This window comes from Akebia trifoliata, chromosome 16 (genome assembly GCF_017979445.1).
Source record: "Akebia trifoliata isolate Shusen 1 chromosome 16, ASM1797944v1, whole genome shotgun sequence".
NCBI classification, from domain to species: Eukaryota; Viridiplantae; Streptophyta; class Magnoliopsida; order Ranunculales; family Lardizabalaceae; genus Akebia; species Akebia trifoliata.
Genome location: NC_141390.1, coordinates 22,660,412 through 22,675,232, shown reverse-complemented (window position 1 = coordinate 22,675,232; position 14,821 = coordinate 22,660,412). Strand labels below are relative to the sequence as shown.

Below are 14,821 nucleotides of genomic sequence, written 5' to 3'. Positions count from 1 at the left end.
AATAAGATTACGGAGTTAAAGAGTACAAAAATTATGAAAAACCATCTTAAAAGGATTAAGAGTAACATGTATAATTAAAAAGCAAATATAACTTAATTGTAGGGACTTTTTCCCAAATGCATTCCGAATTTTTGAGTGATAACTTAACAACGTACCCAGGTAGAAAGGTCTCTCTTTCTTAATTCCCCCTCACCCTAATCAAACGTCAAACTCAGACCATCAATAATTCAATCTAATTTGTAGAGATAATATTTATGCTCCAACTTGAGGGGGAGTGTTAATTAGTAGCTGTATTAAAGCATCACAATTGATCCTTCTAAACATCGAAAGCTACACAACTTTTATCAATTTCGATTGAGCGATCAAAGTTTTCCATGGACAATTCCAACAGATATTAGGAATTTAAAGAATTAGAATTCATCTATTTGAGCAACTATAAGTTCCTTGGACAGATCCACAAAAATCTCTAGATACAAAAATTTTAAGTTTCTTGATTTCCATTCAATGGGCTCATGGGTTACATACCTACAACACTATAAAAAACTGCACAAATTTATTTCCATTTTTTTGAACTTCTAAAGAATGATTTGACACCTAAGCATATTATGTCAATGGGCGGCACAAGTGTTGCAACGTAGTTGAAGAGGATAAAAGGTATATGAGCATTTACGAAAACGCGATCAACTTTTGACGAATTTACAATTCCGACTCAGTATTCAATTTAATTACCAAAACATGAATAGTAATGAATGCGAAGGTTTTAAAGTGACTATTTCACAAGTTTAACATGATAATTTCACAGGTTTTGATGGACTATCTCATAGGTTGCCCTATTTTTAGTGAGACAATCACTTTAAACCAGTGAAATTGTCACTTTAAAACCCAGAATTCCTTACTGTTCATGTAATTAAAATGAACATTGAGCTAGAATTGTAAATTCGTAAATTCAACTCACGAAATGCTACTTCACTAAAAGTTATAAAAATTCATCATCTTTCAAGGTGTCCATTAATGGAGTATGGAGCAGGTATGTCTTATTTTCCTTGACGACCACCATAGTTTTTCTTAAATGAAATAATGGAAGTTGTGTAATTTAGTTGAAAGTAAGTTTTTTTTTACTTTTTATTTTTTATTAATTCAATAAAGTAACGCAATTGACACTAATTAAAAAGATTGCAAAAGTAAAAAAAAAGTCATCTCCTTTTATAAATGTCGTTATTAGAGTAGTTGGCCACAACCCGTGTTGGAGAAGTAATATAATTATGACAATTAGATATGTTAGTTGAAAATAAGATTTTTTTCTTTAATGCAATGAAACATATTCTAGATACTCTAAAGACTAAAGAAAGTATAAAAAATAATCACCTATTATTACGGTTGCTATTAAAGTAATGGGATATCATTTATTTTCTTCTGTGCCTAATATAGATCTTCCCACTAAGATACCTTTTTTATATCAGAATTATCAATGAGTATCAACAGATAAATAATGACGATTGTGTAATTTAAATTAAATTAAGGATTTTAAAATAATGCAATAAGGTTACGAGTTAAAGACTACAAAAGTAACAAAAAAATCTTCTTCTTTTAGGGACACCATTTGGGCAAGGCCCATATTGCACAAGTAATAAGGGGGCTATTCATATTGCCATTAAAGAGTGTTGGACAAGTGATTGGGGTATTATTTATTTTTTAATTAAAAAATACTTAATAGCATTTAATAGTCAAATAACATAATGGTACTTATGTAATTAAGTTGAAAATAAGGAATTTTTTTAAATATATTGCAATGAAGCAAAGCACTTAATAGATCACACTCTAAAGACAACAAAAAGTCATCGGCTTTTATTAGAGTCAATACTGGAGTAATGGGACAAGTCTCCTTGTTTGACGAGTAAATTGGATATTGCTTTCTTTTTCTTCGTTGAATAAGAAAGTTTTTCATTCCCATACAATTCTTTCATTCTCAAGACTTTAGGTTCATTCAGTCATTGATTTTATTTTCGTATACCTAAATGCCCTCAAGACTTTCTGCTTCAAAACGCGTTATCTTCAACTCTGGATAAATTTTCTTTAGACAATGACTCTCCAAACCTCTTTTTTCTTTTTTTTTTCTTTTACCAACAAGTCTGCTCACAAATTTACCTTTTTCTTTACATAGTGCTTGGGGCGTCAATTGCAACCTATTTGACTTGTGTTTCTCTAGGTACTCCATCTGTCCATCATACCAAGCATGGTAAAGTTCATAAAACCAATATATATCTAATTAAAAATACTTTAACAATATTTTATTAATCAAATGAAATAATGGTAATTATATAATTTCGTTAGAAGTTAGGGTTTTATTTTTATTAATGTTATAAACTAGAGCAGTTGTCACTTTAAAGACTTTTAAGTCGGATAATCAGGCCTTAAAGTAATAACATGGGCCAGGTTTGTCAGAGCAATCCAATTGTTAAATCACATATATTGAAATCCGATTGGACTTAAAAGTTTAGGTCTATTAATGGGTCAGTCTGGCCCTAAACATGGATCAATCCTAAATAGTTTATGTTTATTAATGGGTCAGTCTGGCCCTAGTCTGGGTCATATGATAATTGAACAGGCATGATGATACTACCCCGAATTCGGTCCACGCTGGGCTGGCCAGGCCAGGACGAAACCCAGACCATTGACCACTACAAATATTCATGTTTATTTGTGGCATCCCTTCCATGGTCACAAAAAGATAGTGAATAGTTAGTTTTGTAGGGCAGAGGATGATCCACGTAGGTATCCTTATCTTCAGACATAGTATCTATAAATATATGGACAAGGTTGCATGTATCAAGGGACCATGTAGAGCATGGACCGAGGTCCATATTTGGATTCACATGGACTACCCTATTGGTCCATATGACAACTTGACCTCTTGTTTGTGGTTTAGATTGGACTTGAAAAAAAAAAAAAAAATCAAAACACCCCCCTCCCTCCCCCTCTCCCCACCCCTCTCCCCACCCAAAAAAGAGTATTTTTTTTACATTAAATTTGAGTTTAAAAATGGATTTGAATTTAGGATTTAAATTTAAATCTAACAGTGAAAAAATCTTTGTTTATTTGAGAGTGTTGTGATTTTTAGAGCCTAGCAGTACTGGTCAACAAAGAGGTACTGTAAATCAAGTCACGCCTTCATGCTCTGGTTGAGCTTGGTGGTGAGCTTGTTGGGGGTTTGAGCGAAGCCCCTGAAAGAAAATTTTCAAAGATATTTTTATAATTTCACTAACATTATGTAAAACCCTAGTTAAGTTTCTTAAGGTATTTATATATTTCTCGTTTTGATGAAAGAGTGTAACCTGTAACTGCAAGTTTTCTCTTCATAATAGAATCAATGTGATCTATGGATGTACCTCAATCTAGAGGAAACTTTGTAAAGTCTTTATTTTTTTTTCTTTTTCTTCTGTGATTGCATCCTATGTTTATTTTTTCAATTTGTTTTCTAATTTCGATTACACCTATTTTCTGGACAACTAGTATTAGAGCTAAGTTTTTGTTGGAGTGAGAGCAATGGCTAAAGAGAAGGTAATAATCAAGAAGTTCAATGGTTTAAATTTCAGACTATGAAAGATGCAAATTGAGAATGTTCTTTATCATAACGACCTTTATCATCCTCTAGGAGGAAAAATGAAAAAAAAAAAAAAAAAAAAAAAAAAAAAACCAAAGAGCATGACAGATGAAGATTGGGAGATTCTCAATGAAATATCCCTAGGTACCATTCGATTATCACTCGTTTCGTCTGTAGCTTTCAATATCTCTAAAGAGAAGACTACATCATATTTTATGACCATTTTGTCAAGGATGTATGAGAAACCCTTTATCTCAAGCAAAGTTTTCTTGATGAAAAGGTTATTCAATATGAAGATGATCAATGGTGATAGTATGACTAAGCATCTAAATGAATTCAATACAGTCACAACACAGTTGGAATCCATTGAGATTATCTTTGAAGATGAAATCAAGGCCCTATTGATTTTATCTAGATAAGAAAAGATAATTGGGATAGTTTGGTAATGGCTGTGAGTAATTCTTCTAGTTACGAAAAATTAAAGTTTGATGATGTTGTTGCCGTCATCTTAAATGAGGAAGTTCGTAGAAAATTTTCAGGATTAGTTCATACTTAAAGGAATGCCTTGAGTACTGAGGAAAGAGAGGAAAATCTAACAGGAGAAATTAAGGTAAATGCAATCAAGCTTGAAAAAGGGGCAAGTTTAGAACACCACAGGCAAAAGGAGATGGTTGTTGGAATTACGGGAAGAAGAGTCACTTCGAAAGGGAGTGCAAATCTATAAAAAAAACCTATAGGTATCAAAAATCAAGAGGGTAAAAAATCTATTAACCTTTCTGATGGTAGTGATTCTGATACTTTGATCTTATCTATGGTCACACACGACAACACATGCGTAGTAGATTTTGGAGCATCATTCCATGCTACTTTCCATAGAGACATTCTATAGAACTATTTACAAGGTGATTTTGATGGAATATATTTCAGGGAAAATAAGCCTTGCAACATTGTTGGTAAGGGTGATGTGTAGATAAATATGTCGAATGGGACATCTTTACAATTGAAAAATGTGAGACGTGTTCTATAATTGAAAAGGTACTTGATTTCAGTAAGACACCTTGTAGAATTGGGGATATTCACCATGTTCTTAGGTGAGTCCTAGAAGATTACCAAAGGTGCTATGGTGGTAGCCCGTGGCAAGAAAAATGAGATTTTTTATGTAACATCTAATACCTACATTTTTATTACAGTGGCTTCTATAAGTGTAGATACTAATACTTGGCATCATAGGTTTGGCCACATGAATTTGGAAGGTCTCCAAAATTAGAGAAATTAGAGTTAGTTCACACTGATGTTTGAAGGCTAGTCAAAATATATTCTCTTAGTGATTCTCGATATTTTTTCACCTTCATTGATGACAATACAAGAAAGCTCCGGATTTATTTTCTAAAGAAGTCTGATGTACTTGGTGTGCTCAAGAAGTGGAAAGTCTTGGTTGAAAATGAAACTGGGTTAAGGTTGAAGTGTTTGAGGTCAAACAATGGTGGAGAATATTACAGTGATGAGTTCACAGATTGGTGTGCAAAAATTGGGATTAGAAGATTAAAAACCATTCTTAAGAAGCCTCAATAAAATGGCACCACAGAACGCATGACCTAACTATTGTAGAGTGCGCTAGAAGCATGAGGATACGCGCTAGGTTGCCTAAGTCATTTTGGGTAGATACCGTGAACACTACTACATACCTAATCAACAAAAGACATTCGGTTCCTTTGCATTTTGGTCGGCCAAAGAAGTTTGGACAATAAAATAGGAAAATTTTATCTTATTTAAAAAAATTTAGTTGTACTTCTTATGTCCACATTGATTATGGTGAAAAGAGCAAGTTAGATACAAAGACTAAGAAGTGATTTTCATTAGGTATGGCATTGATGAATTTGACTATCGATTTTGGGATCGTTAAAATTGAAAAGTCATTAAAATTAAAGATGTCATTTTTAATGAAAATGCAATGTATACGAAAAATGTGGAAAAAAGATAAGCTCATAGAAATTCTAAGGATGATAGGCATGTTGAGCTTGATGATGCACCATCTAGGAATGTGTTTAGGTTTGTGGATGAAAACAGATAAGAAGAAACTGAAGATCCTCTTAATCAGATTCATTCACTTGATCGTAGAAGACCTACTAGCACTACTAGAAAACAGACTTATACCGACGGTTAAATCCGTCACTAAATCCACACAAGTCAATTGCAGAATATTATATCGACAGATAGGTTTTTCATCGACACTCATCAGAGATGGTCGTATTGATATTTGTTTTAGCGACGGCATAATAAAATTACCGTCATTGTATCTCTTATTTTCTAGAAAAAATTTAGTGCGGAAATTTATTTTTCATCAGTTGTTTACATCTTTACTGACAGGAGTATTTGCCGTTACTATATGTTTTACCGACAGACTTACAAAGTCTGTCGGTAAATGCTATTTTGTGAAAAAAAAAAAATTGAAATGCCAACCCAACCCTACTCCCACCCCACTGTAAATTAGATTCTCTCCTCAAATTCAAACGCCTCTAGGAGCTAATGCACTGCTGTCCCCAAACACAGCATTACCCACCAGTGACAAGCACTGTTGTCCTCAAACACAGCATTACCCACCAATGACAAGCACTACTGTTCCAGGAGCTAAGTCCTGAAGACTTTTACCATTGGGAGCCAGTATTCGCGATGCAAGCAACCACCTACAATCGTAAATTTCACTGAAGAGAGATTCATTAAAAAGCTGAGAGAGAACACACCAATAAAGCATTCTTCTTGAGTCCTTAAAACCCTATTTATTCTCACCTTATTTTGATGATTTACCTATGATCAAGAACAGACTATCACAATATAGAATATAGAAAAGCTGAATTGCAACATTAATGAACTGTAACAGAAGAAAATCATGAATCAAACACTAACAAGAGATAATATACTATTTCTTTCTATGAAGAGTCTGACAAAGATATTAATCCAAGGTGCCAAAGATTATCACAAAGAAAGACCTCTTTGGTGAGATCACTCCTAGCAGCCATGGGACAATAAAAAAAGGCCTAATAAAATAGATAAATTCCTTTCACTACAAAGCCGAGGATTAGGTTATTATAGTCCCCTACTCCACACACCAGTAACCAGACTTGTACAAAAAGAAACAAATGGAGCAGACCTATATCAAAAAATTGAAACAAAATAATAATAATTTAGACCCCAAAACAAGGCTAGGAGGATAATTGCACACTCAGATGAGGTATTGAAGGAAGAAGGATTAGAAGATTTACTCTAGAAGGAGACGTAAGACCTCATTAACTTGGCCTCCTCGAGCACAGATGGATCCTTGATCAGCATATTGAGTTGCTATAGAGAATCCATAAATCATAAATAGCACATCTCCCAGCATTTACAACAAATTGCAGATTTACAGCAACTATTTCTGAACAAGTGCTTCCCTTGAATTGTGAATGAATTTACATGCAAGTACTCATATCTAAGTGAAATAGTCTTGGCGAAGAATTGTGACAAATTCGGCAGATAGCCCATCTTTATCCTTCTGCTTCCATAGTTCCCCATTCCCTTGGATATGCCATGATATTCTAGGAGATATTGGTGAATACAAAGCTGCATGTATTGGGAGAAAAAAAAACCATTTATCACTTGAAATAAGCGCAAGGATTATTGAGTTTAAGCATTGCTTTCCTTAAAACAAAAGCTAAATCTCAAGGAGTTCCTAAGGCGCTTGCAACAAGATTTTTTTTTTTTTTTTTTTTTGGCTTACATTCTTTCATGACATCAGGAAAATTACTTGCATTACCCTAAAATACAATCTGTAAAAGAGGTCAAAAGACATCTTCAATGTGGATAATCAAGTATCCTAGTTACAAGATTTAAGAACTTCGACACTTCAAAATAGAGTTTTGGATTAACTTTCGCAATTCAGATTTAATTCCCTCAGGAGTTTAAAGAGTATGCATTAGTGTTCATCATCATCATCATCATCATCATCATCATCATCATATTGTTTTAAGAACTCACATCTTTGTATGTGACTAGTGATCACTCAAAACTTCTCTTGGAAGTAATGGTTGCATATTCACCCCCTCTTGAAAATCAAGGTAGGATATTACATGCCCAACCTAAAAGAATGGGTTTCTTAACTTTCTTTGAATTCCTAGGTAAATCCTATACCATAACAACTGCCATAAATAAGATGGGCTAGATTAACACATCATACATAAAATCCATTTCAAGCAATTTATGCAAGTTGTGTACAGGTAAATGCACAAAATACCTGTAATTGGAGGATCTGGTTCTCTGGTACTATGCAACACTGTAGTACCCGAAAACACAGTTATGAATCCACAGAGCTCCGATGCTATACTGCTCGCACTCTGACCAGAGTAATCCTATAATTAACAGCAAACTTAATGAATTTGCTGAAAAGCATACATGAGGGGTTCACAAGGCTGATTTTTAGTGAGAATATTCTCCTCACTAATAAGGTCACTTCCATCACAAATATCAGCTCATTCTGAAACTTATCAACCTCATCAATTATGAACTTAAAGTAGATTAGGATTTCAATAGTCCAGATTCTTTTAAATTATATGTTTGATATGTTACAATGAGCTATTTTAAAAAATTGAAGGTGAAATAGGCAGTCACAGGGTTAAAAGTGTTGGGTTTTTTTTTTGTGAGGATGGTTTCCTCTCCAAAAATCAACAAACAGAACTCCTAGTCCTATGAGAAATGAACTCAAGGTTAAGGGTGAAATGTGCCGTACAAAATGTTCAATTTGTAATGCACTTTTTATATGGTTAGAAGTTTCAGAATAGGCTATGAGACCATGTAAAAAACCGTGCAAGAAAAACCCAAAATACAGACGAGTTAGTCTATACATACTCCCTATTTGTACTCATGCTTGCAGGGGCCATAGGTCCTAATGGATATGGGATGATCCAATCATACAGTGAATTGTCCATACCTTAGAGGCAATCAACAAAAACGTGCAACTCATTTTGACTTTCCAAGACTAGTGAAAAGCTGACTTGGAGTTGAAAAATCTGTATTTTTTATTTAACCCATTGCTTAGGAAAACCCTTTTTACACAATAAAAATTAGAATGTGCTGATATGTTGTGACAAATATCATCGTGTTGAGCATAATTCACTGTGTGGTCCAAAGTCAATATATGACCTATATGGGTCTCCCACTTGGGAAGAAAGAATAAGGCATAAGGATAGACCAACTCTATATATATTGGTGTAGTGTATGAGTTCATCAGTATTTACCTTAAACATTATGACACTTGCAAAAATTGTGAGAGAAGTGAACATGGCATAATAGATAGGAGACACAACCGCAGTGTCGAAGGTATCCAATGCCTAGAGAAATGCCAAACTCAACAATTAAACTACATAGTATTTTATACAGTAAACAAACTACAACGCCACAACGCCGAGCTAGTAGATGCATTTTTGAAATCGCAAACAGATATAGGATGAAACTATTACAATAGTTGAAAAGGCCTTTTCCACAAATCTATTTAAAGCAATCGATCAGCAACGCAATACTAAATTTCAAATTTTCTTCAACAAAATTGAATGAGGATTCATATAAAACTAGAATCATTTAAACCAAAAAAAAAAAGCTAAAATAGATTTAGATAAAACTCACATTAACAAAAATCTCAAACCAACAAATAAGAAAAATAAAAAAAGTGAATAATTAGAGGTAATCGATCTATACCTGAAGATCGAAATAGAAAACCCTCGTTTCGATCTCCTTTTGATTTACCCCAAAATAACCTCCTGATTCAGCTCGATTTCTAACGATTTTGTTGAACAAATCGACTACCACGAACTAATTGATTACAAATATATTCTCCTTTCGATCAACCCCAAAACAAACCTTCGGATTCAGCTCGATCTCTTCGGTTTCTAACGATTTTGCTAAACAAATCGACTGCAATGAACTACTCGACTACAACTCTATTCAATCTTCTTTCGATCTACCCCAAAACAACCTAGAATCGAAGAAGATCGACTGCAACGAACTCCTAGACTGCAACTCTATCCAATTTGTGAGAAGATCTACCCCAAAACAACTCTATTCTATTTTCAAAAGAGGAGTTCTCTTCTGTCTCTTGTTGGTTGAAGGAAATAAAAACTGAGTAAACACGTTTGATTGAGGAAAATAGAAGATGAGTAAAAATAATAAAAAACGGGAAAACTAACTCAACACTGACGAAACCCCTTTTTGTCCGTCGCTCTAGTGCTCTACTACCGACGGATGGAATTTTTCCGTTGCTAAATATCAATTTTCCTGTAGTGTAGAGCTACACAAGGAAAGACTCCAACTCGATATATTTCTTCTATACATTATTTACTACTGACTGACAATGGTAAACCAGAATATTATGATGAAACTATGCAGGTTGAGACCAAGGTCAAATGGGAACATACGATGAATAATGAGATAGACTCATTATCCACAAATCAAACTTGGATTTGATTGAACTACCTAAGGACAAAAAGACTATGCATAATAAGTGGGTTTACAAGCTAAAAGAACATGATGAAACGAAGAGATATAATGCCAAATTAGTTGTGAAGGAATTTCAGTAAAAGATGGGTATCGAATATACATAGATTTTTTTCTCCTGTTGTGAACTTATGTACCATCAAATCTGTTTTGAGTATTGTTATAGCAGAAAACTTACATCTAGAGCAGCTAGATGTGAAGACAGTTTTTCTTCATGATGACTTCGATAAAAATATTTACAGTTTTATTTCTATCTTCACTTCTTTAGGATTCTCATATTTATATAATACAAAAACAAAAACAAATAAATGGATGGAATGAATTGAGAATAACGTGTCTAATTTTTTGCCACAACGTTTTGATGGTCCTGTTTTCTAAATTGAAATTACCTGTCTGCCACTATAAATTATAGTTGCATAACTACCATCATAATCCTTCTATCATATATATATATATATATATACATATTTTGCTGAATTTAATTAAAAAGTACTTAATAGCATGTTATTAAGTTGAAAATAAGAATTTTATTTATTTATAATACAATGAAGTAGAGCAATTGGCAGTTCACACTCTAAAGACAACAAAAGTCATCATCTTTTATTAGAGTTGATACTAAAGTAATGAGACAAACATCCTTGTTTGACAAGTAATATGGATATTTGCTTTTTTTTTTTTCTTCGTTTAATAAGAAGGTTTTTCATTCCCCTACAATTCTTTCATTCTCAAGACCTTAGGTTGATTCATTAATTGATTTTGTTTTCATATACCTAAATGCCCTCAAGACTTTCTGCTTCAAAACACGTCATCTTCAACCCTTGGATAGATTTTTTTTTTGAAACAATGACTTTGCAAGCCCCTTTTAAAAAAAAATTAAAAATAATAATTATACTGAAAAGTCCCTCACGAATTTACCCTTACTTTTACATAGTGCTTGGGGCATCCATTGCAACCTGTTTGACCTAGTTCTCTCTAGGTACTCCATTTGTCCATCATATCAAGAATGGTCAAGTTCATAAAGCAATATATATCTAATTAAAAATAATATAACATAATCAAATGAAATAATGAAAATTATGTAATTTAGTTAGAAGTAAGGATTTATTTTATTTTATTTTTAATAATGCAATAAAGTAGTGCAATTGTCACTTTAAAGACTTCAAAAGTATAAAAAATCATTATTTTCTATAAATGTCATGGTTGGGGTAATGGGACAAGACCCATGTTGGAAAACTCATAATAATGACGATTCGATATGTTAGTTGAAAATAAAGATTTTTCTTTAATGAAATAAAGTCTAGTTCTAGACATTCTAAAGACTAAAGAAAGTATAAAAGGTCCTCACTATTACGATTGCTAGATGAGACCGGTGTTGGATAAATAATAAGGGTATTGCTGATTTCCTTCCATGCGTACTATAGCTCTTCCCACTAAGATACATTTTTTATATCAGAACATCAATGACCATCACAAAATAAATAATGACAATTGGGCAATTTAATTAAATTATGGACTTTACAATAATGGAATAAGGCTATGGAGTTAAAGACTACACAAATTACGAAAAATCATCTTATTTTAGGGAGACCATTGGGGTATGGGGTAAGGTCCATGTGCACAAGTAATATGTAAGTTATTCTACATTATTGCAATAAGAGAGTGTACTTGGCATTCTAAAGATTACAGAAGGCATAAAAATCACCATCTTTCTTTAGGGTTGCCATTGGAGGGACAAGGCTCATGTTTTAGACACGTGATTGGGGTATTATTTATTTTCTTTAACAACTAAAGGCCCCTTGTAGAGCACCTGTCTTGTTCCAACGAAAGTACGATGAGACCCTATAGTTGTGTGTGGATTATCGAGTGTTGAACAAGGTCACCGTGAAGAAAAAAGTATCCCATTCCACTTATTGCCAACCTATTCAATCAGCTTGGATCCACCAAGTATTTCTCAAAGCTGGATCTAAGATCCGGGTATTCTCAAGTGCGGGAACCGATGGAGATGAGCCAAAAAGTAAATGTTCAACCCGATACAACAAGCATGAATTCTTGGTCATGCCTTTCGACTTGACTAGTTACCCACTTTTATGAATGAGTTCTTCTGGAAGTACCTCAACAAGTTTTCTGTGGTCTATCTTGACGATATCGTGGTGCACAACTCCACATTGAAAGGGATTTTTTTGTCAGTTTTATCAATTAATGTCTTACCCAAAAAAATATATAAGATAATGGCATTCATATAATTTAATTGAAACTATGCATCTTACAATAATTAAGATGTTATGGTTACCATTTTGTTTCACTACAAATAAGAAACAAATGCATTATAGTACCTAAATCAAAAGAATGATAGTGTCCAAGAAACTTCAACAATAAAAACAAATGCACTCTTTAGCATCTAAACATACACAACTGGACCTATTCCAAGTTTATATTTAATCAAAGGAAAAAAAATCATACATGCCAATGAGCACATTGAATCATTAATTTTGTTATCATATTTATACGTACGTTTCCAAAGTTTTGGTGAATATTTGAGATACCACCCTCTATTTTCAAACTGATGACATAACCTTTGACCAAAGTCTTTTCTTGAGAAATTATTGAAAAATGATCTAAATACCCTCATCTTTCAAGCTCTAACAAAAAACACTATGATTTTTCTCTCCAAAATCTATCAACTTTACCCTCATCTTCAACCCTTAAGATTTTCTCACCTTCAACCTTCAATCATTAAGAACAAATAGGATTTTTCAGAAAATCAAAAATGTAAGATGACAATTTTGGAGTAAAAAAAAAAGGAGGTTTCTACAAGGGATTGAAAACAACGTTGAAGAGGTAAAATATAATTTACCATGGAGGTTGAAGAGCTTGAAGATGACCGAGCTTTTAGAAAAGCATTAAGGGTTTTTGGCTAGAGGTTGAAGATGAGGCCATCCAATTCATCTTTTGTTAGTCTTCCAAATAAATTGAGGTCAAGTAGGTGCATCAATTTGAAAATACAAGGGATATTTCAAATATTTGCCAAAATCGTGAGAGGTATGTCAAATCTTAGGTACTCCTTTGCAACTTGATTGGTTTCGGTCATTTGTTGATAAGATTAAGAACAACATGTATAATTAAAATTGTTGTGATAATCTGACTCTTTGGTATGCTCCCTTCACAAAACCGTAGATCTTTTGCTTCAGGATACACAAGGACAAAGATTTTTGTTTCTCTGAACTACCATGTCAAAGAGTGTACACAACAGAGTGTCAGATTAGCACAATTCTAATTAAAAAATGAAAAAAATACTAGATGGTAGGGACCATTTTTTAAATTAATGCATCCTGACTTTTTGAGCGATAGCTTAACAACCTAGTTAGTAAAATATTTCTTTCTTAATGCCCCTTGACCTCTATCAAACTTTAAACTACAAACCGTCGAGATCAACAATTCAAGTCATTGAGATCAATTATAAAAATCATTCAGATTGATGATTTGATTTATCGATCTTTGTGGGGAATTTCTTCCAGTAGTCAGTCTCTAGATGATTGGCTCAATGCTAACAATTAATAAGTACTAGCAATGGTCTCAAAATATGAGGAAAAACATTTCAAATAACCCAAAAAGCAAGCTATTGTTTTGAACTCTAAGAATTCAAAGGCACTTCAATGAATTTTCAACAATGATTAACTTCAAGGTTCACATGACCCACAAACTTATGAAAACGTTACAAAGAAATTAGAATATATGTAATTAAAGAATATTTAATACTCAAATAAAATCATTGGTTATATGATCCTTGAATGAATAGTACACTTGAGGTATGCAATAGATTAGATCCTATTGGAAAATCATAGTTTATAAAAGTTATGTTTGAGATTTGAATGCATAAAAAATCTAACAATATTGAGTTCACATTTGAAATATATAATTATCTTTGGAACTTCCATTGCTCTCCATGGGATTGACTTAGATCCCTTAATCAAGGGAAAAACAAAACTTGAGTCAAAAGTAACTCTAATTATTTGAGTAACGAGTCTTCATCAATAGATTTCATATTTATGGGATGATTTAGGACATGGTCTGCTTTTTTTTTACTTTGTAGGGCTGGATTGTACTACAATATATCATAAAAATTTCTTACCACCCCAAGCTTTATAGATACAAAATTTCTTACCACCCCAAACCTTATAGATACAGAGTTTCTAGTCAAGCGTAAAAAATTTCTTGAAGGTTGTTTACTTGCTTTTATATTTTTTGTATTTATTATAATTTTTATATATTTTAGGAATTTTTTTAAATTAATTGAGGCTTACGCCTCACCTCAAGTACACCTTTAGTACTTTAAAACACTGAGTATTTGAGGCTCAAGCCAGAACCAATGCCTATTTGCATTTTTTATTTATATTGGACCTAGCTTCTATAATCCTTCTTGTTCATCATTGTTGTTGGTGTCTTGGTGAAGCCATTTTCTCATGAGAGCTTGATTTGCTTCACTTAAATTAATAATGTCCAATCTCCCTTTTAAGAGTGGCACACCACCCAACATCATCTCACAAGTTCGACATACCATGTCTGAAAAACTCTCCAAAATAATCTAATCTAATATTTTAAAGCCAAAAAGCACCCAACTTCCTAATTATCAAGAAGACAGTTGCAATAGAACAACAAAACACAATATACAATGCATATAGGTATAAGATTATACTTAAGAAT

The 14,821-nt window shown here is 33.0% G+C and overlaps 1 protein-coding gene across 11 annotated transcripts in view; it reads right to left on the bottom strand.

The window, feature by feature from the left end:
• Positions 1 to 14,821, bottom strand: part of LOC147382904 (uncharacterized) — a 64,852-nt gene that overhangs the window by 46,443 nt on the left and 3,588 nt on the right. For 3 of the 11 annotated variants that reach the window (XM_086427081.1, XM_086427083.1, XM_086427082.1), the window contains 3 exons: positions 8,869 to 8,961; positions 7,869 to 7,983; positions 6,490 to 7,198 (listed from right to left, as the gene is read on the bottom strand). The exons of 3 other annotated variants lie outside the window; for them this stretch is intronic. In XM_086427081.1, the coding sequence (XP_086283207.1) occupies positions 7,068 to 7,198; positions 7,869 to 7,983; positions 8,869 to 8,961 (339 nt within the window). In that variant the 3' untranslated portion in view covers positions 6,490 to 7,067. Of the gene's footprint in view, positions 1 to 6,489; positions 7,199 to 7,321; positions 7,774 to 7,868; positions 7,984 to 8,868; positions 8,962 to 14,821 lie in introns of those variants that run through there. 5 more of the 11 variants (XR_015173204.1, XM_086427085.1, XR_015173206.1 and 2 more) reach the window with 5 other exon arrangements.